General features: G+C 41.8%; 1 protein-coding gene across 1 annotated transcript in view; it reads left to right on the forward strand.

Moving 5' to 3' along the window:
* C5 (complement C5) overlaps positions 1 to 24,265 on the forward strand; it is a 125,318-nt gene that overhangs the window by 90,114 nt on the left and 10,939 nt on the right. The window contains exons 27-35 of the mRNA XM_066367283.1: positions 2,822 to 2,917; positions 4,630 to 4,801; positions 8,299 to 8,501; positions 10,385 to 10,537; positions 13,963 to 14,025; positions 15,425 to 15,506; positions 16,936 to 16,987; positions 23,188 to 23,290; positions 24,083 to 24,157. Of these exons, the coding sequence (XP_066223380.1) occupies positions 2,822 to 2,917; positions 4,630 to 4,801; positions 8,299 to 8,501; positions 10,385 to 10,537; positions 13,963 to 14,025; positions 15,425 to 15,506; positions 16,936 to 16,987; positions 23,188 to 23,290; positions 24,083 to 24,157 (999 nt within the window). The remainder of the gene's footprint in view (positions 1 to 2,821; positions 2,918 to 4,629; positions 4,802 to 8,298; positions 8,502 to 10,384; positions 10,538 to 13,962; positions 14,026 to 15,424; positions 15,507 to 16,935; positions 16,988 to 23,187; positions 23,291 to 24,082; positions 24,158 to 24,265) is intronic.

The raw sequence follows: 24,265 nt of genomic DNA on the forward strand, positions 1-24,265 counted from the left end.
TTGCCATTTTATTCTTTAAAGCTATATTCCTCTTTTGCTATATTCTTTTTCTATCTGTTTATAACAGGCCTCTTAACATTTCCTGCAGCATTGGTTTGGTTGTAATGAATTCCTTAAGTTTTTTTTTTTTTAATCTGGGAAGCTTTTTATTTCTCCCTCAATTTTAAATGAAAGCCTTGCTGGATAAAGTAGTCTTGGTTGTAGGTTCTTGTTCTGCATTACTTTGAATATTTCTTGCCATTCCCTTCTGGCCTCAAGTGTTTCTGTTGAGAAGTCTGATGTCATCCTTATGGGGGCTCCTTTGTAGGTGATAGCCTTTTTTTCTCTAGCAGCTTTTAATATTTTCTCTTTATTGCCTAACTTTGGTATTTTAATTATGATGTATCTTGATGTAGGTTTCTTTGGGCTTCTCTTTAATGGAGTTCTCTGTGCTTCTTGAACTTGTGAGACCCTCCCCTGCATCAATTTAAGGAAGTTTTCAGCTATGACTTTATTGAATAAAGTTTCTATCCCTTGTTCTTTCTCTTCTTCTTCAGGAACCCCTATGATGCGGATGTTATTTCTCTTCATGTTGTCACAGAGCTCTCTTAGAGTTTCCTCAGACTTTTTGAGTCTCTTTTCTTTTTCTGCTCTGCTTCCATGCCTTCATTCATCTTGTCCTCCAACTTGCTGATTCGATCCTCAGCTTCATCCATCCTGTTTTTAATTCCTTCCATTGTGGTCTTCATTTCTGATATTGTGTTTGTCATCTCCGACTGATTGTTTTTTAATATTTTAATGTCCTTTTTTATACTTGCTATCTCTTTATTTAGGTGTTTTTAATGACTATCCATTGTTGTTCTAAGATTCCTAAGCATCCTAACAATCATTATTTTAAACTGTGCATCCAGAATTTTGGTTATATCTATATCATTTAGTTCATTTCCTGGAGGTTTCTCTTATGGTTTCATTTGGATTGCACTTCTCTGTCTTCTCCAGGAAGTGAATCTTAACACTCATATTACATCCAATGTCACAGAAAGCCAACAGCATCCTTTAACCAGAAGTTCATAGTTTTCTGCTTTTTTATTGCCAAGGAAGTTCTTTGTAACTGCCACAAAAGACTGCCATGCTGCTTTCTCCTCCTTATTCATCTTCCTGGCAAATTCTTTGTCATGTATAAGGGTTCGAATTTAAGGTCTATCAAATATACCTGCTTTTATCTTCTTGAAAGACAAGGCAGGAAAAGCAGAAATAATATGTTGAAAGTATTCACTTTCTCTATTCAAAGCCTGAATAAACTGCTTCATTAAGCCAAGTTTGATGTGAAGTGGGGGGAAAATGATCTTGTCTCAATTAACTACAGGTCCATTCACAATATTTTGCATCCCTACTTCCAGAGCTTCACATTTCAGCCACTCCTTCTGTGTTTAGTGTTTCTCCCGAGCTCAGCTGTCCCACAAACACAGAAAGCTAGGATACTTTGTGAAACCTCTCTGTTGTCCTAGCAGGAAATTTACCATTTTAGGATCCACACAAATGATCCAGTTATGCTCCTCATACTTCAGAAAGTCGAGGACAATTTTTATGTCATTCTTACTAAGTCATTCAATTCGGGTTGGCTAAACTGCTGAGGGGTTAATGACTGCTTGGCATCAGAAGAAGACCCTTCAGATTCTACAACCATTTCCTCATGCATCTTATCAAAATACACTTGATCACCATGTTCACTTTCTTCATCCTTAGAAGAAATAAAACCATTGAAAACTGGAACCAGGAGTGTCTCAGAGTGTGAGATAGGTTGTATTGCTGAAGGAATATTAGGATATGCAACCATATGCCTTTTTTTTTTTGCCGATGCCTTTTGTATGGATCAGACAGAAATAACAGTCACTGCTGTGGTCCTTAGGTTCACGCCAAACCATGGGAATACCAAAAGGCATTTCTTTGTGTTTTCCTTTAGTCCAGTCACAAAGCATTTCCTCACAATTATGACACACAATATGAGGAGCCCTATTCTTGTCTTGATTGCCAAGGAGAACTTGAAAATAGGCAATAAATGCACATGTCACAAATGATGAAATATTGCACCTTTGACGTTGAAGTGTGTAACAGCCACATATATAACAGAAGATATCAGGACTATTCTTACATTTATGCCTACTCGAAGAAGCCATGATTCAATATTAAAACAAAATAAGAGGGTGTTTTTATCAGATAATAATTTTTTACATTTAAGAACAACTACAATTATGTAAAAGTGATGTTTGTAAAACATTAATTGCCTTGTGGTTATGTCCAATCCAAGAGTCATTGCCCTTTAACTCCAATTTAAAAACCAATGCATGCCATTAACTGTAACAAAAAGAAATTAAAATTTCATCAAAACTAGAGCATGCACCAAAAAACATATTTCAGATTTGGAATCAGCAATACAGAAATATATAGAAACAGTTCTAAAACCTCATGCAACAGAATATGAAAAAAATATTGTTCCCCAGTGATATCAATATCCCAATAGAAAAAAATACAAGAGAATAGTGGCAAAATAGTGCTTTGTGCATTTTAACAAGGTCTTGAAGGAAGGAGAGAATTTGAATGTGGTGAAGAGGTATGAGGTGGAATTTTGAGGGAGGTGAGGGAGAGAAAGGCACATGAAGGCACAAAGTAGGAAAAATCCAGCATTATAAAGAAAGACTGACCCCGAGTTTACTGAGAAGTAGCAAGCAGTTCAATTGGAATGTATGAAGGGACAGAGGGACATTAAGTTCAAAATGGAGATTGGAGCCAGGTCACTTTGCTATAAAGATACCGTTTCACTCTCCTTTATAATTACTTTTAGGGTACCGTGTCTACTGAAGCCCAAGAGAACGCGTTATATCTTACAGCATTTTCTGTGATTGGAATTAGAAAGGCTTTTGATATATGTCCCGTAATGGTAAGTAAAAGTTTTCTTTCTGCAACACCCATCATCTATTTTTGTATCATATACGGGCAGTGGAGACAGGGAAGGGGTGTAGGAGGCAGACCTTGAAAACAACCAACTTTACAATCAAAAGATTTCAGAGTTATGATAGGTTAATTAGAGACCACCTAATCCAACCCACTTAACAGTTGAGAAAACCAAGGGCTATAAGACAGGTGAATTTAATTTTTCGGTTTCACAGGCTATTGAATTATAGTGCTGGGACTAGAACTGATAACTTCTGACTGTGATGACAGAATGACCCAGTACCTGCAGCTTCTTTCTCTTCTCTCTGCCAAATTTTATGTTATGTATAGGACTCTTCTCTGTAGTTGACGCACTCTACATCACGGAACTACTGAGGATACATGATAGCATGTTTGCTTCTTTGGATTGTGCTGTTTCATTTGCTGAAAGCTGAGGGGAGAAAGGAGAGGATACACTTAAGTGAATCAATATAACAGATTCAAAGGAGTGACAGAGATGAAACTCTGATCTGGGAAGAGACAGACCCCTGAGCTGAGGTTAAATACTCCTGCCTACAAATCAGAAGTAAATTAGACAAGTCGTTTAAACCAGCATACAGAACAGAAATGGAAAAACCCAAGGGGGTTTGTATTACTTGAACCATAAAACAAAATGATTTTTTTATGTTTAAAAATAATTGTTATTTACATTTGACAAAATAATGGGTGGACGACCAGTTAGTTCCTAGGCACCTAGACCGGTTGGCACCTGGCAGTACATGAGATACAGACGGAGCTGGGAAAGTAGGAGGCAGGCAAGATGATAGCAGCTTAGCACTATGCTTTCTCCCAGCCACCTACCCAAAACTTTAAGTTGTCTCAGGACAAAGTACTGCAGAGACTATTTTTTTCCAGGAATCCTTAAAATCAAAAGGTACTTCGGCAGCTTAGTTCTTTTTCTACTAGTTACGATTTTATTTAGTAAGATTCTTTTTGAAAACGTGACTCTGACTCAGTTACACTGAGGGGAAATGATGAAAACTGATAAAGCTCAGTGCTTTATCTTCCTTGAGGCTAAGTCTGACTTGGGAATTATAAACTAAAGGGGAAAACCTCTAGAGCAGGGGTCCCCAAACTACGGCCCGCGGGCCACATGCGGCCCCCTGAGGCCATTTATCCGGCCCTCGCAGCACTTCCGGAAGGGGCACCTCTTTCATTGGTGGTCAGTGAGAGGAGCATAGTTCCCATTGAAATACTGGTCAGTTTGTTGATTTAAATTTATCTGTTCTTTATTTTAAATATTGTATTTGTTCCCGTTTTGTTTTTTACTTTAAAATAAGATATGTGCAGTGTGCATAGGGATTTGTTCATAGTTTTGTTTTGTTTTTTTATAGTCCAGCCCTCCAACTGTCTGAGGGACAGTGAACTGGCCCCCTGTGTAAAAAGTTTGGGGACCCCTGCTCTAGAGGGAGATGAGGATTCAGGGGCAAATCGCTGACCCTATTTGGACAACCTTGTTTTCACTTCTAAAATTACACTCTGCTCCTTCTTCCAAAAGGATTTGCTTCAGCCGGACATCATCCATTTCCATTAAGTCATTTTCTATTTTCACCCTTTGTCTTGCCTACCCCAGGATGGTACCACCTGGGGTTAGTTCACATTAGCTGATAGATTGATGCTTCACAAAGAAACTTAGGTATCTTCTGCCCTTGTTTTCAGAAAATCAGCACAGCTCTAACGAAAGCTGATACCTTTCTGCTTGAAAATGCCCTCTTGGCCCAGAACACCTTTACTCTGGCCATTGCTGCTTACGCTCTCTCCCTGGGAGATAAAAGTCACTCACGGTTCCGATCCATTGTCTCAGCCCTAAAGAAGAAAGCTTCAGTAAAAGGTATGACTGGTTCCATACATTTTTCTGCAAATGTTTGCTAAGTATATAGCGTCTGCAAATTCTGGGAAGTTTAGGTAGTGGCACGCGGAGTTGAATAAGACACGGTCCCTGCCCTCAAGGCACAAACTATCCCAATGTAATGTAATAAGTGCCATTATTAATTTATTGACTCATTCAGCACATATTTATTAATTCCTAAATCTAATAAATATGTATCAAGTACCCCTATATACCAGGCATGACTCCCGGCTCTGGGAAAAGAGCAACAACAACAACAAAAATCCAAGTCCTCATGAAACTTACATTCTAGTTCAGGAGAAACAAATATGATAAATAAATAAAATAGTACATATAGTGAATAGCTTGGTGATGACTGATATGAAGAAAAATCAAGCAGGAAAGGGAGACAGGGTGAAGTGGTGGGTTGTAATTTTTGATAGGGTGATCAAGCTGAAGCTTCACTGAGAAGATGATATTTGAGTTCAAAGCTGAAGGAGGTAAAGTGAGGAAGCAAGCCAGTAGCTATCTATTTTTTTTTTTCTTTTCCAAGTTGAGAGATGGTAGATAGAGACAGACTCTGTATGCGCCCTGACCAGGATCCACCTGGCAACCCCTATCTGGAGCCACTGCTCTGCCCATCTGGGGTTGGTGCTCACAACCAAGCTATTTTTAGCACCTGAGACAGAGGCTCCATGGAGCCATCCTCAGCAACTAGGGCCAATGAGCTCAAACCAATAGACCCATGGCTGCAGGATAGGAGAGAGAAGGGGGCAGGGGAAGGGTGGAGAAGAAGATGGTCACTTCTCCTATGTGTCCTGATTGAGAATCAAACCTGGGACATCCACATGCCAGTTAATGCTCTACCACTGAGGCAATCAACCAGGGCCGCCAGTGGCTATCTTAAAAGATGTTTCTGTTGAAGAAACAGCAAATATCCCAAGGCAGGAGCATGCCTGCTGCTCCAAGAATGGCAAGGAGGGCAATGTGGCTGGAGAGAAGTGAGATGAGGGGTAGAAAGTGAGGTTAGGGAAGGAAAGGGTGAAGCAGTCATGAAGGGCCTTGAAAGTCATTACAGAGCTCTGCAGAACTCCTGTATACAGTTGTGCAATGATATATAAGGTGCTCATGTAAGCCAATGAATTGAGGCTGAAATCCAGCCAGTGCTCCACTTCCCCAGCCATGTGCCATGGTTTGGGTCTGCTTCCATCCTAAGCAAAGGGTGCCTGTGTCTCATTCCCATCAAGGTACCATGGGAGCCAGTGGGAGCCCTAGAATTTTAATTTCCACTCTAAGTGAGAAGAGAAGGCATTGGAGGATTTTGAGCAGAGGGGTGCATAACTTGACTTATATTTTACCAGGTTGGATATAAAGGTATATATATTTTGTTTTTAAGACTAAAGATACTGGCCCTGGCCGGTTGGCTCAGCAGTAGAGCGTCGGCCTGGCGTGCGGAAGTCCCAGGTTCGATTCCCGGCCAGGGCACACAGGAGAGGCGCCCATCTGCTTCTCCATCCCTCCCCCTCTCCTTCCTCTCTGTCTCTCTCTTCCCCTCCCGCAGCCGAGGCTCCATTGGAGCAAAAGATGGCCTGGGCGCTGGGGATGGCTCCCTGGCCTCTGCCCCAGGCACTAAAGTGGCTCTGGTCACGACAGAGTGATGCCCCCTGGTGGGCGTGCCGGGTGGATCCCGGTCGGGCGCATGCGGGAGTCTGTCTGACTACCTCCCCGTTTCCAGCTTCAGAAAAATACAAAAAAAAAAAAAAAAAAAAGACTAAAGATACTGCTTTCTATAGGTCTACAGTAAAGAAATAGAGAGTAACAGTGGTCATTGACCAGTGCGGCTACGTGAGCATGGGCAAAGCTGAGGCACTTCTCATCTCTCTCATGGCTGAGGTTTTCTAAAAGTTTAGTAAATCTTACGTGAGGTTTATCACTATGTACAACATTTGACTTCTGTCATTTACACCTGACTGACTCTTAACATACATCTCAAAACTACTTAGTAATACTTGTACTAACACAAAAGAAATGTCTTGACTATTGTAAGATATGGATCATAAAATTATAGCATTTAAGAGCTAGAAAAGAACTTCATTCAAATCATGTTTGAGCTGAAAGTATCTTTAAAAACCAAATCTTTCCTTCTAAAAACAGCAAATCTAAGCCTCTGAGAGGGAAGGAAAATAGCATGTCCAAAGTCATGGAAATAATGAGATCTTGAATTTTAAACAAACATCAAAATTTTCACTAATCTTCAAAAATGATTTCTAAATATGCTTTACTGTTTTTTAAAATAATTTGTTTTAAAAAAAGGATTTGAGGCAATAGGTTTAAATTACTAGAGCAATAACCAAAAAAAAAGCCTAATTTATGAAAAGTGCTACATATATGAAATTATTTTCAGTGCTTTAAATAGGGAGCAAATCATAAAGACTGAACTAAGGTTTTGGGTGTGACCTCATAATTTCCAGAATGTAGTTTTTTTTTTTCTGTCAAGGAATTTCCTAAGTGCTGAGCATGATAAAGGTGTCTTTTGTTAAAGAGATGACTTTTGCAAAGCCCTAAGGTCCCTAAGGATAGGAGCAGGTTGCCAGAGGAACCGACCGTGTGAGTAGAGGGTTGGAACTTTTAGTACCACCCTCCAACCTCTGGGAAGGAGAGAGGGGCGGGAGGTTAAATTAGTCATCAATAGCCAATGATTTGATCAACCATGCCTATATAAGGAAGCCTCCATAAAAAAAACCAAAAAGACAAGTTTCAAGAGCTTCCAGGTTGGTGAACACGTGGAGATTTGGGATGAGTGATACACCTGTAGACGATATGGAAGCTCCATACTTTTTATTTATACCTATACCATCCCCTCTGCATCTCTTTTAAAGTCTGGCTGTTCCTGAATTCTATCCTTTTATAATAAACTGGTGACCTAGAAAGAAAGTGTTTCTCTGAGTTCTGTAAGCTACTCTAGCAAATTAATCAGACCTGGCTGGTGGTGGTGGTGGGGGGGGGTCTTTGGAACCTCCGATTTATAGCTAGTTGGCTGGAAGTATTGATAACCACCCAGGTTTGTAATTAGGATCTGAAGCGGGGGGCAGGTAGTAGGGAACTATCTTGTAGGACTGAACCCTTAACCTGTGGAATCTAATGCTATCTTTGGGTAAATAGGGTCAAAATTGAGTTGAATTCTCTGACACCCTGCAGATGTCTGAGAATTGTTTTCTGATGTGGGAGAAACCCCTCCCACATTGAAAACTGAGTCTCAGAACTGTCCTCTGCTATCAAAAGATGTGGACATTCCATGTTGACCTTTTTAAATAAAGGCAAATAGCACTGTATTAAGAGATCTTGTTTCATATTGGTTACCTTGAGGAAGTTCTTACAAAAGAATAAGAAACTTCTGGAAATGAGAATGTCTCTATCAGAAGAAACTGCTAAAAATCTGCTAGAACTGCTATGTCAGATTTACATTTTTAATTATACTAATGTGATTTGTTGATGTTTAGGCAATCCACCCAGTTACCGCTTTTGGAAAGATGATCTCCCACAAGGTAGCTCTGCACCTAACGCTGGTACAGCACACATTGTGGAGACCACTGCCTATGCTTTACTTACCAATCTGAACTTGAAAGATATGAATTATGTTAACCCAATCATCAAATGGCTATCTGAAGAGCAGCGGTATGGAGGTGGCTTTTATTCAACCCAGGTAATGTTTGTCTTACTTTATCCTTCTGAAATATATTTCCTGCCCCCCTTACCTCACATTCCACATGCTATAAATAGGAATAAATGACTAGAATCAAAGGACTCTTAGAGGTTATCTGCATTGACATTCTTCTAATACAGAGGAGCAAACCAGTTGTGAGAAGTTTGTTCAGGCTGTTGGTGGCCAAGTCAAAAATTAAAACTCCGTTCTGGCCCTGGCTGGTTGGCTCAGTGGAAGAGCATTGGCCCAGTTTGTGGATATCCAGATTCTATTTCCAGTCAGGGCACACAGGAGAAGTGACCATCTGCTTCTCCACCCCACCTACTCCCTCTTCTTTCTCTCTCTCCCCTTCCCACAGCCATGGCTCAATTGGTTTGATTGGTTCAAAGAAGTTGGCTGCCAGTGCTGAGGATGGCTCCTAGAGCCTCTACCTCAGGTGCTAAAAATAGCTTTACTGCTGAGCAATGAGCAATAGGGCAGAGCATTGCCTGGTAGGGAGCTTACTGGGTAGATCCAGATTGGCTCATGTGGGAGTCTGTCTCTCTGTCTCCTCTCCTCTCACTTAAAAAAACAAAAAACTCAGTTCTCCTGACTCTAAATTTAACACTTCCTTTGTGATTCTTAACAACCATGAATGACTAGAAAGGTTATCAGCAATATTATATTCTGTATAATAAATAGTGGCTGCCATTTTGAGAAAGGTACTGATGTCCTTCTCATTAAAATAAATAAAAAGTGAGAGAAATACTGATTGTTACATCTTAATATACCAATATAAACTCATTTGAATATGTATGTTTTATATTATAACTAACTGTTCTGTTAAATGTATAATATACATCTATATTCAAGTTTAGTTCAAATGTGAATATCTTCTCTGTTCCCTGGAATATGTATATAAAATTTAGAGCTACAGGGGCTCTTCAGGATTACTGTAGTGATCATGGGAGGCAATTGGGTTTCATCTTGAGTACAACTATAGGCTTAGAAAGAAATAGTGACTCATTGATTAGCACTGGCTGCCAAGAACAGGGGCAGACAGAATAGCTAGGTTTTTGACATCTCTGATGTGGTTACATTTCCTGATTTTATAGATGAGAAAGATGAGGTCAAGAAAAATTAAGTTCATTCATTTATTCCTTCAACAGCTGCTTGCTGAATAACTACTATGTGTGTATGGAGTGGATGTAATGGATGTCAGGAAAGATATAATACTTTCCCTCTGACACTTACACAACAGTAGAGGAGGCCAACAAGAAACTATACATGGCCTGACCTGTGGTGGCGCAGTGGATAAAGCGTCGACCTGGAAATGCTGAGGTCGCTGGTTCAAAACCCTGGGCTTGCCTGGTCAAGGCACATATGGGAGTTGATGCTTCCAGATCCTCCCCCCCCCCCTCTCTGTCTCTCCCTCTCCTCTCTAAAATGAATAAATAAAAATAAATAAAAAATAAAAAATAAAAAAAAAGAAACTATACATAAAAGTATTGCAAATTGAGATGAATGCTCTAATGGGGTGGGAGGGCAACCTTAAATAAGGGAAAGGGGGAGCTTACTTATAGCTTCAAGCTGAAACCTAGGGATGAGAAGGAAATAGTCACACAAGAAATTGGAGTCACATTCAAAGAGTGACTTGCCTGTGGTTAAACACTCAAGACTGTGGAGAATCTGGACCTGAAGCCACACCTTTCCTGTTCCTGTTACAAACAACATCCTTATTGAAGGAGAGAACTTCCTTCCACCTCCATGGGGGAGCCCTTAACCAGTTTCATTCAGTCAGCCGGCGTATCATCTGCAGACAACACTCATAAGAAAGGGTATTTGTAAACAGAGAGCATATAAATAAAATAAACCTGTTTTTGTGCCTTGCCCCTTGTTGATAGGATACAATTAATGCCATCGAGGGCCTGACAGAATATTCACTCCTGATTAAACAACTCCACTTGAATATGGATATCAGTGTTTCTTATAAGCATAAAGGTGACTTCCATCACTATAAAATAACAAGGACGAATTTCCTTGGGAGGCCTGTAGAGGTAAATGAAAGATGTTTTATAATATTTTTAAATCAGGTGGGATCTTTGAAATAATGTTACACCCTTATTTTACAAATGTATCTATTCACTACTTAGACATACAATGCCTGCCCTCTGTGTCCTAAGGGGGGGGGGGGGTGCCTACTGTTTCTCCGCACTGAAGATTCAAAAGTAAAGCACAAAGAACCTAGGTGGATGTGCATATGGGTGGTGGTGGGGGGCGTCACTTAGTGAAAAAGAAGAGCTTTGATAGGGACATGGAAGGACAAAGGGACCTGCTGAGCCAGGCTGAAAGGTGGGAGAGCTTGTCAAACACATCCAGGTGGGCTGTGGAGTCTGAAAGAATTTAGCCAGGTGAAGAAAAGGGAAGAATATTCCAGGCATAGAGAACGGCATGCACAAAGGTCCCGCAGTAGGGTAAGAGAGAGACACATTTGGGAGTCCTCTGTTGGTTCCATCCAGCCTGATCACACATGCAGACTTTGGCAAAATTGGAATTGACTTCTGGGTCCTCCAACAACTTGCCCATGTCCTTTGCTACTACTGGATTTTTAAAAATAAAAACCTTGACGGCCTATGAGAATTTCCCAAAGAAAAGGACACTTTGGAAAAACTAGGCTCCATATTCGTCATGGTAGCTGCTAATATACAGCTACTAATTCATGTTTTTCTAATTACTACATTTTAGATTATTTTCAGGTATATCTAAATACACAGATAACTAGAGATAGTTCTTAACTGACCATACGCTTCACAAATTCATGTTTGTGAAAAGTAAATAGACATGGGAAATAAAATTTAATGTAAAAATTGCAAACTTGTAGCTCCTACTAAATATAGCGGGTAGAACAAAAGTAGCTATACAGTTGTTCATACAGAAAATAATAGGCCCTGGCCGGTTGGCTCAGTGGTAGAGCGTCGGCCTGGCATGCGGGGGTCCCGGGTTCGATTCCCGGCCAGGGCACACAGGAGAAGCGCCCATCTGCTTCTCCACCCCTCCCCCTCTCCTTCCTCTCTGTCTCTCTCTTCCCCTCCCACAGCGAGGCTCCACTGGATCAGGGATGGCCTGGGAGCTGGGGATGGCTCCTTGGCCTCTGCCCCAGGTGCTGGACTGGCTCTGGTCGCAACAGAGCGACGCCCCAGAGGGGCAGAACATCGCCCCCTGGTGGGCGTGCCGGGTGGATCCTGGTCGGGCACATGCGGGAGTCTGTCTGACTGTCTCTCCCTGTTTCCAGCTTCAGAAAAATACAAAAAAAAAGAAAGAAAGAAAGAAAATAATACAATAATTATTAAATAATAATACAAGACTAAACTCTTTGTTTCACATACTCACAACTGTAAATCTGCTTTGCCCCACTCTCTCTATATTGAAAGATAGATATGGATATAGATGTAGATATAGACATAGTCCAACATTTAAAATCCAGAGATTTAAAAAAACAAAACGAAAAACACCTTGTTTCCAAATTCCCTTGAAAGACCAAGGACTTGGCAATAGGGTGCTGGCAGCGGCACGTGTTCTTCAATTTGTTACAGTCCTCATCAGTCATGTGACTTGTGTATATGCACTTATGTCCATCCTTGCTTTGTGCCTGGGCCTCTGTAGGCATTTGTGCTTGTGGCCCCTTTAATTTGTTACAGTCCTCATCAGTCATGTGACTTGTGTATATGCACTTATGTCCATCCTTGCTTTGTGCCTGGGCCTCTGTAGGCATTTGTGCTTGTGGCCCCCAGTGTGGTAATCTTTCCCTGGGAGCATTTCAAGTTCACCAGACACCCACATTCTGAGCCACGGGTCTAAGTTCTAATGAGGAGGAGCTCTCGGCCTGAAGAGCATGGTAGACCACCATCTGAGATAGCTGAAGGCATTCTCTTAGAGGAGTAATGCTGGTAAGGGCCTCTTGTCATCTTATAATAATTTAAACCTTGGAATTCTCTACTCCAGCATTTCCTAAAATGTGTTACATGAAAAAAAAAATGTTTGGTGGGAAAATTTAGTTTAAATACATTTAAGTGAGTTTTTTGTTTGTTTGTTTGTTTTTTTTGTATTTTTCTGAAGCTGGAAACAGGGAGGCAGTCAGACAGACTCCCACATGCGCCTGACCGGGATCCACCCCGCACGCCCACCAGGGGGCGACGCTCTGCCCATCTGGGGCGTCGCTCTGTCAAGACCAGAGCCACTCTAGTGCCTGGGGCAGAGGCCAAGGAGCCATCCCCAGCGCCTGGGCCATCTTTTGCTCCAATGGAGCCTCGGCTGCGGGAGGGGAAGAGAGAGACAGAGAGGAAGGAGAGGGGGAGGGGTGGAGAAGCAGATGGGCGCCTCTCCTGTGTGCCCTGGCCGGGAATCGAACCCAGGACTTCCGCACGCCAGGCCGACGCTCTACCACTGAGCCAACCAGCCAGGGCCCTAAGTGAGTTCTTTAGTACAGGATTCCCTTGTCTTTCACATGTATGTGACTAAGTGTGGTGATTCTGGGGCAGAATTGGCTAAGAGCACAGTGAAGTGCACAATTGCCAGACTTATTTGTCATTTATTTATCCATAGAACCCTTCTCTCTGGCAGTATCTTGATTTACTGGCTTTCCAGTAAATGCTGTGTTCCATCTGGGAAAACACAAAAAGTGGCTTATTTACCTAGATTCACTATAATGTTGAGGAAGGGTTGATTTTGCTGTGGTGTGCTAGGTAAAGGGAAAGGCAGGCTGCAGCCTTGCAGTAAAAGAAGAACCAGCCCTTCAGGGGTCTTGCTTAAAATGATCTCTCCGCATGCTTTTCACAAATCAGCGTTTGTACGGCAGATTTTTCTCTGGAAGGGAGAACTAACTCAGTTCATGTCTTCACTGTCCTACTAGCAAAGTGGGAAGAAGAGCAACAGGACCTAAGGATTTGGCAGGCTTTGGTGGGGTGCGAGGGGGTTGGGTGGGTACCTAGGTTTCCATTAACCGAAACCAGAGGAAATAGGACAATAAGCCATTAGGTAGAACAGGTGTGCGAAGTGGCAAGTGGGAGGGAGAACCAGATTGCACCCACCTGAGAGTTATGTTGAGCTTCCCGGTTCTTGCTCATGAAAAGGGTCTCCTTTGGCACATAGGATGCTAGGCACTGGAAGGAACTTACGTAGCTGGCAAAGGAGATGAAGATCCGGTTTTACCATAACCATACAAAAAACGAAAATGTGACCAAAGTGACTTCTGACATGTTGGTTTTGCTGGATTTCAGACACCTTATTTACATGTAGAAGGAAAAGGAAACTCCAGTATTTTAGTGTCTACTACATGCATAGGGTCTTCAGTGCCTTAACCCTTTAATCCACAAGAGCTTTGAGAGAGGAAGCCGGCAGGTGTCAGCTGGCTGTTTTCATTACTTTCTCCTTCCTCACTATTAAATAATAAAAGAAAGCATGGTTTCTCCATCCACCCCTCCAGGTGCCTCTCAATGATGACCTCATTGTCCGTACTGGATATAACAGTGGCTTGGCTACAGTGCATGTAAGTATTTCATTGAGAACCAACTTATTCAGGAGTTATGTGTCTGTTTGCACCAAATGACATAAAGTAGGGACTTTGCCACAAAGTTACAGAAATCTGGGCTTTGGTAACTCAAGAATGAAGTAGGATTAATCTAATTCTTTTTAGCTATCTTGATAGTTGTCCTCACAATTTCTTTTTGAAAATGGCTATTTTAAAATCTTTTATATATATATAGTCTGCATATTTGTGGAAATTACACATATAATTATGTACACAGGGTTGGGAAAAAGTAGGTTTACAGTTGTTTGTATGGACAATAATACAATAATTAATAAATAATAATACAAGAATAAACTGTGAGCGGACAGAGGGAAAGGGGATGAGAGAATGGGATCAGAAAAGGGAAAGAGATTGGTGAAATTATATACATAACACAGCATTATAGAGAGCAGGTAGGCAAATCCTGGAGGGAAGGGGGAGGAAGTTGGGAGGGGGGCAAGGGGGATGTTGAGGGGAACACGGGGGATGTATTCAGTGGGACACTTGAATATGTAAACACAATTAATTAAAATCAATTTAAAAAAAGAATAAACTGTTTCACATACTTAACTGTAAACCTACTTTTGTCCCATCCTGTATATATGTGTGTGTATGTATATATATAATTTTATGCTTACATATGTATATACATATATATTCATGTTTTCTATGATTAGTAACATAGTCATATTTTATTTATCAAGCATCATTGGGGATGTATGGGCTTAGGTTTATTTTATTTTAGCCATAGATGCATATATAAACAGCTTAGAAAAACTTACCACTAAATGGCTAAAATAAAACGAAATATGTGTTCTGAGCATCAGCATTCTATTGATTGATTATTTTAATTTTGCCCCTATCTTTAGTACATTTTTTCCTTTATCAGATTTCATGGGTGGGAGATGGATTGCCCACTTTTCTGTCACTGCTAGTTCTTAGTATGCCTACTTTGGGCAGCACCCCTGCCCACCTATACATACCCAGAATTGTTTACCACGGCGGTGCGTGGGCTGGGAGAAACCACGCTTCACTGTAGTGTTAGGTGTAAAGTTGGAGTGTGCAGTCCTGAAGACAAGAGCCTCAGGGAGTTTCCTGAAGAGTGAGGTGCTCAGATGTAACTGCATTGAGTCTGGACTAAGATTTGGCCTGGCCAGGGGTCAGTTTTTTCATTCTTTGGACTTCTCAACTATGTTTCAAGTTGTGGAATTTGCTAAAAGTCCAGTTGCTAGGAAAATGGGTCTTTAATGTGCACCATTTGCACTGGATTTTGAAAATGATACTTCAAGCATCTGATTTACAGCAGCAGCAGTCCTACCGTAATACCTTTTCCACTTTCCCACTTTCAATGAAATCTTGTTTACTTGTCCTAATGCAGGTAACAACTGTGGCTCACAAAATCAGTACTTCTGAGGAATTTTGCAGCTTTCATTTGAAAATTGAAGCCCAAGACATGGATGGTAAAAGAGCATGATATACACTATAACTTTGCCTAAGCACAGAGAATGTCAGAGAGCGCCCATCCGTGATTAGGAAAATGTGTTTGCCCCAAAATCAAAATTTCTTAAGTTCTTTAGAAGACTGATACCAGAGTAAACATTATTGCCATTTATTATAATTGAATTAACTCTAATAATAGTTGGAAACTGATATTAAATAACTTAAAAACTAAGCTAAAAGTATGCACTGTTGATCAAGAAATTATTTTGACTTAATTTATTTTTTAAAACTGTAACTAGTTGTAAAGCCCCAGGAAGGTTTAATTTCAGATACTGAATTTTCGTTCCTTTTGTGTCAGTGTTCCATTCTAGAATGCTGCATTTCCCTATCACCCTGTTGGATTTCCACCCCTTACCCTTTCTGTATTCCAAATACACATTATTCTGCCTCCATCTTCAACCTGGTCTCTCTAGTACTGACGGTCTTTTATTTTTTTTATTTATTTATTTTTTTTCTGTATTTTTCCGAAGCTGGAAACGGGGAGAGACAGTCAGACAGATTCCCGCATGCGCCCGACCGGGATCCACCCGGCACGCCCACCAGGGGGCGACGCTCTGCCCACCAGGGGGCGATGCTCTGCCCCTCCCGGGGGTCGCTCTGCGGCGACCAGAGCCACTCTAGCGCCTGGGGCAGAGGCCAAGGAGCCATCCCCAGCGCCCGGCCATCCTTGCTCCAGTGGAGCCTGGGCTGCGTGCGGGAGGGGAAGAGAGAGACAGAGAGGAAGGAGAGGGGGAGGGGTGGAGAAGCAGATGGGTGCCTCTCCTGTGTGCCCTGGCCGGGAATCGAACCCAGGACTTCCGCACACCAGGCCGACGCTCTACCACTGAGCCAACCAGCCAGGGCCCGGACTTTTATTAATGAGCCCTTTTTTCTAAGGTGGCCTTCATGCCCCTCTTCTGGTGGGCTGGCTCTGCCCTCTCAGCCCAGAAGTGAGTCCACATGCACACTCCAGTCCTCCTCTAACCGTGAGTCCAGGGCCAGGGTGCGTGCTACTCCTCTGTCCTAACAGCTTGCATGTGTGGCTCAGAGACCTGCTCCTACAGGAAACTTTCCAACCACACATGAATCCAGCCATCTGCTCCTCCTCCCTACAGCCTCCCCAAACATGTTACCAATCCGTATTTACCTTAAATGACTCCTTCCTTCAATTATTGTAAGTTCTTTGAGGGCAGCAAATTTTGCTAATGATTTTAAAGACTTCCTGGCATTGTCAGTCACCATGAATTTTCATTAAAATTACCAAAAGCGCCTACTTCCAAATCACAGATCATTTTTAAGTGTGTTCAGAGATCTGCTCATTAATGATTCTGTTCTGACAGGTACAGAAACAGTTTAAAATGGTTTACTGTCATGTTTGTTTGTCGTTTGTTCGTTTGTTGTGTGTGCCAGCATCCAAGTTCCGAAGCAGCTCGGAGTACAAGCGCCTGGTGGCCTGTGCCAGGTGAGCGCCTTTCCACAGAGGGCACTGCAGACTTCAGGGTCTCACGTTTGTCACTGTATTATTTCCTTACATTGTTTTGCATTTTAAGATGGCCAGAAGATGCAAAGTTGTTCACCTGATTAAATGTAGAACATAATAGGTATTCTTAAATAGCTATTCCTGTACAGAATAGATTTATTTTTTGCTCAATATGTAGTTTTCCTCCTGTTTTTCACCATCTTCTAATTCAAACACTATAATATATATATATATATATATATATATATATATATATATATATATATATATATATATATATATATATATTGTCTTTTAGAAAGATAGAGATGTAAGTATTGGGAAGAGAAAAAGAGAACAATTCTCTCATTAGCAACCCCTACTCTCTTATGTAGAAGGATCACATTCACCCAGCCACATCCCTGGCCAGGATCAGCCAGTAGTTCTCAGCTTGGGCTGCACACTGAAGACAGCTGGAGAGCGTTGAGAACTATCTAAACATTTCGCCTCACCCCGGGAGGTCATTCTAATGGAAACCAGGGCTGAGAGGCACTGAGGTTGTACCCTCTGCAGACTCACTCCAGAGGCCAAAATGGGCCACCAGTAGTCGTTTCCTGTTGCTGCTGGTTAACAGTTTACCACGTATGTAGTGCTTAAAACAACCCAAATGTACAATATTATCTTAGAGTTCTGGAGTTCAGAAATCCTAAAACCAAGCTGTCGGCAGGGCTGCGTTCCTTCTGGAGGCTCTAGGGAAGAATCCTCTTCCAGACTCTAGGTCACCTCTTCCGTTTTCCAGGCCAGCAGCAGAGCGCTTCCGATCTCGCTCTGACGCGGACTACTGCTTCCATCATCACATCTCCTTTTCTGACTGTCCTGCTTCTTCTCTTAATAAAAGACCCTTGCGATTACATCGGGTCCACTCAGATATTCCAAAACAATCTCCCTATTTCAAGATCTTGAATATAATCAAGGTAACCAGTTCACACGTTCAGGAGATTAGGACCTGAACATCTCTGGGGGCCATTATTTTGCTTACCACATGTTGGGCAGATAAAATGTATTATGCTCACTTTGTTAAAGATAACACGAGGAGGCCGTCGCCCAGGTGATATTAATGTGTGTTGGGGGTGGGCTAAAGGCAGGCAGAATCCTTGTAGCCTGGGGCTTGGTTTTGGGATTAAGCCTTTCCCACCCTTTTTGATGTGGGGTGGTACAATCCAATCATGCCTCAGAAAGTGACTTTGTATTAGAGACTTCCCTGTTTTGTATATTGGATTAAGGGTTTTGAATCTACACTATAAAATAGGGGTAGAACGGGAGCTTGGGCTCTTGGTTCCTGGGACGATTAGAAGAGAGAGCAGAGGAGAGCAGAGAAAGGCCACGTGGAGGAGGCCAGGAGAAGCAGCCAAGATGGTGGAGTGCTGAGTGAGATGCCAGTTTGTGTAGAGTTTGTATCTGGGATAAGGAAGGAGATGGGGAACTGAGGAGAATAAGTCTGGTGAGCTAGAAACCTTTGATTCTAGGAAACTCGGATAAGTCAGTAGCTTTGTGAGCACTGAATGTGAGTGGGTTTTGGAGCCCAGTGTGTATTTTTACTTGCCCGCCGGGTGCAAGCTAGAATTAAAGACTATGGCCCACCAGTTTTTGGCTCCGCTGTTTCTTTACCGACTGTCCGAATCCAATGCGAACCTGCATGGGCCGGGCTGCTGTGATAGTGGCTCTGGCCGTGCCTACTGGCTTTACACCACACTAAAATGTTTATGAAAATGTAGGGTTTAGAAAATATGTGTATATTCCTTAGTGATCACATAGGGTGAATCAGTTAGTAGCAGAGGCAGGACTAGAACACAGGCTTTGTTGGGCAGATAAAATGTATTATGCTCACTTTGTTAAAGATGACGCTGCCCACGTGGAGGCTGTTGCCCAGGTGATATTAATGTGTGTCTCTGTGGGCTGTGGGCAGGCAGGATCCCTGTAGCCTGGGGCTTGGTTTTGGGATTAAACCTTTCCCACCCTTTTTGATGTGGGGTGGTGCAATCCCATTGTGCCTCAGATAAATGACTTTGTATTAGACTTCCCTATTTTGTATATTGGATTAAAGGTTTTGATTTCTGCACTATAAAATGGGGGCAGAACGGGAGCTAGCTCTTAGTTCCTGAGATTAGCATTAGAGAGGAGAGAGCAGAGAGGAGAGCAGAGAGAGGCCACGTGGAGGAGGCCAGAAGAAGCAGCCAAGATGGCGGAGTGTTGAGTGAGAAGCCAGTTTGTGCAGAGTTTGTGCAGGGAGAAGGAAGGAGATGGGGAACAGAGGTGAATAAGTCTGGTGAGTTAGAAACCTTTGATTCTAGGAAACTCGGATAAGTCAGTAGTAGCTTTGTGAGCACTGAATGAGTGGGTTTTGGAGCCCAGTGTGTATTTTTACTTACCTGACGGGTGCAAGCTAGGATTAAAAATGATGGCCCATCAGTTTTTGGCTCCGTTGTTTCTTTACCGACTGTTGGAATCCAATGCGAACCTGCATGGGCCGGGCTGCTGTGATGGTAGCCTTGGCTACTGGCTTTACAGCAGGGGTCCCCAAACTACGGCCCGTGGGCCACATGCGGCCCCTGAGGCCATTTATCCAGCCCCCGCTGCACTTCCGGAAGGGGCACCTCTTTCATTGGTGGTCAATGAAAGGAGCACATTGACCATCTCATTAGCCAAAAGCAGACCCATAGTTCCCATTGAAATACTGGTCAGTTTCTTGATTTAAATTTACTTGTTTTTTATTTTAAATATTGTATTTGTTCCCATTTTGTTTTTTTACTTTAAAATAAGATATGTGCAGTGTGCATAGGGATTTGTTCATAGTTTTTTTTATAGTCCGGCCCTCCAACGGTCTGAGGGACAGTGAACTGGCCCCCTGTGTAAAAAGTTTGGGGACCCCTGCTTTACAGGCTTCTTCCCTCTTCTTTTCATCATTCCTCAGTACCATCTGTTATGTTCTATTTCCTTAACTCCCCCTATTCTCAATAACAGCTTTTTATTTCTAGTGGCATTTTTTCTGTTTTTACTTCTAATCACACTTGATATCAAAGCACTCAGTATGGATAACTTAGAAACTCCATAGTGCTGTGTTATTAGAGCTGAAAAGTATTTTAAAGAAGTTGAGACTCAAAGAGGTCAACTAACCTGCCAAGTTCTCACAAAATTAGAGACAGCTAGGGCTTCCAACCCCAGACCCTGACACCCAGTCTAGTATGTAACCCTCTTCATCTAACCAGTGACTCTTAGACCGCTGACCTCTCGCTTCCCACATCCTCCTTCCCAGCTATCTCCTACCTTACTTAGTTTGTGGTCCCAGCCCAGGCACTCTCTTCTCAAGATTCCTTCACCAGGAACTGCTCACAAACCCTCTTTCCTTTTTTTGGCCAATTTCTGCTCTCTGGTCCCCATCCAACAACCTCCCTTGTTCCCTAAGGTCAGCCTTTCCCAGGCAGCTTCCTTCCTCCTCCTAAGTGCCCATCCTACTGTTGGGTACCTTTCTTCTGGGGACGGCGTGTGATCACAGTTGTCTTTAAGTCCATAACATATCGCAGAGAAGTGTGAGCCAACTTGTTCTTGGCAGAGCTAGAATGCACAGGACTCTTTAGGGGGATACCTAGAGTGGGCACAAGAAGTGCTCTCTGATAGTGGAGCTGGACACCTGGGGGACAGCCTTTGCCAGGAAGTACTCAGCTGACCTTTAGCAAACCAGCTTACTTCTCCAGGACTCTTCTGTAAAGCAAAGATATTGCATAATCTGATCTCACACTGTCTTCCGGTATAAAAAGGTTGTCATCAAAAAGGCATGCATTTGAATTCATTGGCAGGAGGCCTAATTCCAGATCGTTAGTACACAAAAAAGGAAAGCAAGTAGAGATATACTATTGAATGTTATATAGTTAGGTTTTTACAAGTCGAGGACAGAATGTTCCAAAAAGCCAGGTAGAAGATGCTTTTGGCTTTGTGAGGCTGAAGGACATTGGATAAATTACATAATTGCGTGGTACTTACTCATGTAAGAGATTCATTGCCTTCTAATCGTCTCTCTCCTGATTTAAAAAGATGCCAACACACAGTTTCTGTGTTCAGAGGGTCTCTTTCATGTAGTTAGCTTTTTACAACCTCCTGTGGTATTCATGAGAAAAGGGAAAAAAAGGGATTTTATTTCTCTCCTTCTCTTGGAACAAAATGTCTTTGGAAAAGAGTGCTGTCTTTGGCAGCAGGCACAGGGCTTCTTGAAAGGAAGGCTTCTCTTCCCCGGTTGAAACCGTCACCATGGCAATCAGTCATCCAGGCCCCAGCAACTTCTCATAGACACTCTCCACTCAGGAGGCCCTTTCCGCCCTGGTGACAGAGCATTTGCATCTGTGAGCAAGAGTTCTCTGCTTCTGGTGACACTCGGCCAGCCAATTAAAGACATGTCCAAATGTCATATTACCTTCCAAGTTGCTTTATATTTTGTTTAAATTGTTAAAGTGGTTGAAAATGGAGTTAAATTTTTATAAGCCAGAAATTTTATAATATTTTAAATTATTGTGGTAAATATTACTCCACAAACTTTGAATAAGGTCTGCTTTATACATGCTCTACAAAGTGTGATTGGGGACAAGAGATCCTCTGCCAACTCACTAACTCAAATAATACCTCCCATTTCACTGATTCTTATTCCTGTAGGTGAGATCAATTTATTTTCCCCCTTATTAAGCTGTTCTCCCAGTTTCTTCTCTTTTTTTTTTAACTTTTTTTTAAATTTTATTTATTTAATTATATTTTACAGAGACAGAGAGAGAGTCAGAGAGAGGGATAGATAGGGACAGACAGGAACGGAGAGAGACAAGAAACATCAATTATCAGGTTTTTTTGTTGTTGCGACACGTTAATTGTTCATTGATTGCTTTCTCGTATGTGCCTTGACCGTGGGCCTTCAGCAGACCGAGGAACCCCTTCCTCGAGCCAGCGACCTTGGGTCCAAGCTGGTGAGCTTTGCTCAAACCAGATGAGCTCGCGCTCAAGCTGGCAACCTTGGGGTCTCGAACCTGGGTCCTTCTCATCCCAGTCCAACGCTCTATCCACTGCGCCACCGCCTGGTCAGGCCCAGTTTCTTCTTTTAATCCTGTCTGCTGTTCTAAGCTCCACTCGTGAAGGTCCAGCTACCTCGGAAGCATCTTGAGATGAAGCTGGAACCCGGGACTCAATCTTTGCAGATTCACACTCACTCTGCCCGTTTACAGTCCCTGACCCACTGGCTTGACCTTTTTTTTAAACTTCCAACTCTGCTTAATCCAAAGCTTTGGAATTATAAAGACAAATTTTTAAACACAAGTTTATACTTCTTCATAGTTAATTTTAGAAATAAGTAAATGAGCTCTAAAAAGGGAAGATGACTTGTGGAAATCTCTCAGCAGAACTGGGATTAGCCCACATTTCCTGAGTCCCCATTCCAGTGTTCTTTTCTCTCTTACCAGAAAAAAACAAACAAACAAAAACCCCAGCAAATCTTCCATTTTACTCCCTTGGCCTTATTCCTTAGCTTCTCCACCAGCACAATTCCTAGACAAAGGATAGTCCTTATACATTCTTTATACTTGATCTTAGCCAAAAGGCCGAGAAGCGATGTCCTTACATATTTTTTTTAAAATAAAGTGTCTATTGTGAAAAATCTTGAAAATAGAGAAAAACATGGAAAAGAGAATTACTAAGATCTCACCATCCACAAAAAAAAAAAATAGCTGCCGATATTTTAGCATATTTCCTTCCACTCTTCTACTAATCATGCTTATTGAGTCTTTTTCCAACATACAGCTAATTTTCTTCTTTGAATATGCTTTGGTGGAAAAAAAAAAACTAAAATGAGAATCAAGAGACTCATGCAGCCCAGTAATGTGACCTTCGACCAAGTGCCTTCCTCTCATCCTCAGTTTCCTCAAGTAGTTAGTTCAGAGCTCACACCGAATGGCTTCTGTGATCTCCTCCAGCTCTATTGAAATTATTGGTCGAGTAAAGAGTTAGTATAGATAACTAAAAGGTCTCTTGCAACTTAAAAGTTCTGAAATTGTAATGCATATACTGTAGTAGATATCCAACTTTGAAAATGAATGCCTACTGAGGAATATGACCTTTTCTTAAAGAATCTTATCTATTTATTTACTCCATTTTCTAATCTCTAATTATTTTAGTTACAAGCCTAACAAAGAAGAATCATCATCTGGGTCTTCCCATGCAGTGATGGATATCTCTTTGCCTACTGGAATGAATGCAAACACAGAAGACTTAAGAGCTGTAAATGTTGATTTTTAAATATTGTTATAACTTCTTGGTTTTCTTTATTTTTCTTTATTTTTAATTTTTTTTTTTTTTTTTTTTTTTTTGGTATTTTTCCAAAGTTAGAAGCCAAGAGGTAGACAGACTTCCGCATGTACCCTACCAGGATCCATCTGGCATGCCCACCAGAGGGCGATGCTTGGCCCCTCTGGGGAGTTGCTCCGCTGCAACTGGAGACATTCTAGTGCCTGAGGCAGAGGCCATGGAGCTATCCTCGGTGCCCAGGCCAACTTTGCTTCAATGGAGCCTTGGCTGTGGGAGGGGAAGAAAGAGATAGAGAGAGAGGAGAGGGGAAATGGTGGAGAAGCAGATGGGTGCTTCTCCTGTGTGCCCTGACCAGGAATCGAACCTGGGACTTCCACACACCGAGCCAATGCTCTACCACTGAGTTAACTTAACTGGCCAGGGCCAAATTCTTGGTTTTCTTTATTGCGTCATTTTATAGACAAAGATATTTCCTCTCATTCTAATATGTCACTTTCATAGAATCACCCCCCAGAATATTCTTTTCAAACCAACAATCTGCCTAAGTTTAAAATTTTTGTTTAAAGTGAGTCATGTATTTCCATGACACAAAACCCATGAATGCATATAATAACATGTTCAAACTTTTTCAAGAGAAAGAGCTTCTCTTCGACTGCTTTGAATAGTGACTTACATCCCCATAATCTAACATCTCATCCTTGGATGAATGCATTTAAACAAAAAGATCATAAAATTAAATTCAAGCTTTTCTCTTTCCTCCCTTAGCTTGTGGAAGGGGTGGATCAACTATTAGCTGATTACCAAATCGAAGATGGACATGTTATTCTGCAACTGAATTCAGTAAGGTCCACCTCCCATCATTATTTATTTACTATTACTACTCAAAATGTATGAGCTAAAATATTATCAGTCTTTCTCTCCCATAATTCTCTTAAACCTTGAATTGCC

Source organism: Saccopteryx leptura, chromosome 2 (genome assembly GCF_036850995.1).
Source record: "Saccopteryx leptura isolate mSacLep1 chromosome 2, mSacLep1_pri_phased_curated, whole genome shotgun sequence".
In the NCBI taxonomy this organism is placed as follows: domain Eukaryota; kingdom Metazoa; phylum Chordata; class Mammalia; order Chiroptera; family Emballonuridae; genus Saccopteryx; species Saccopteryx leptura.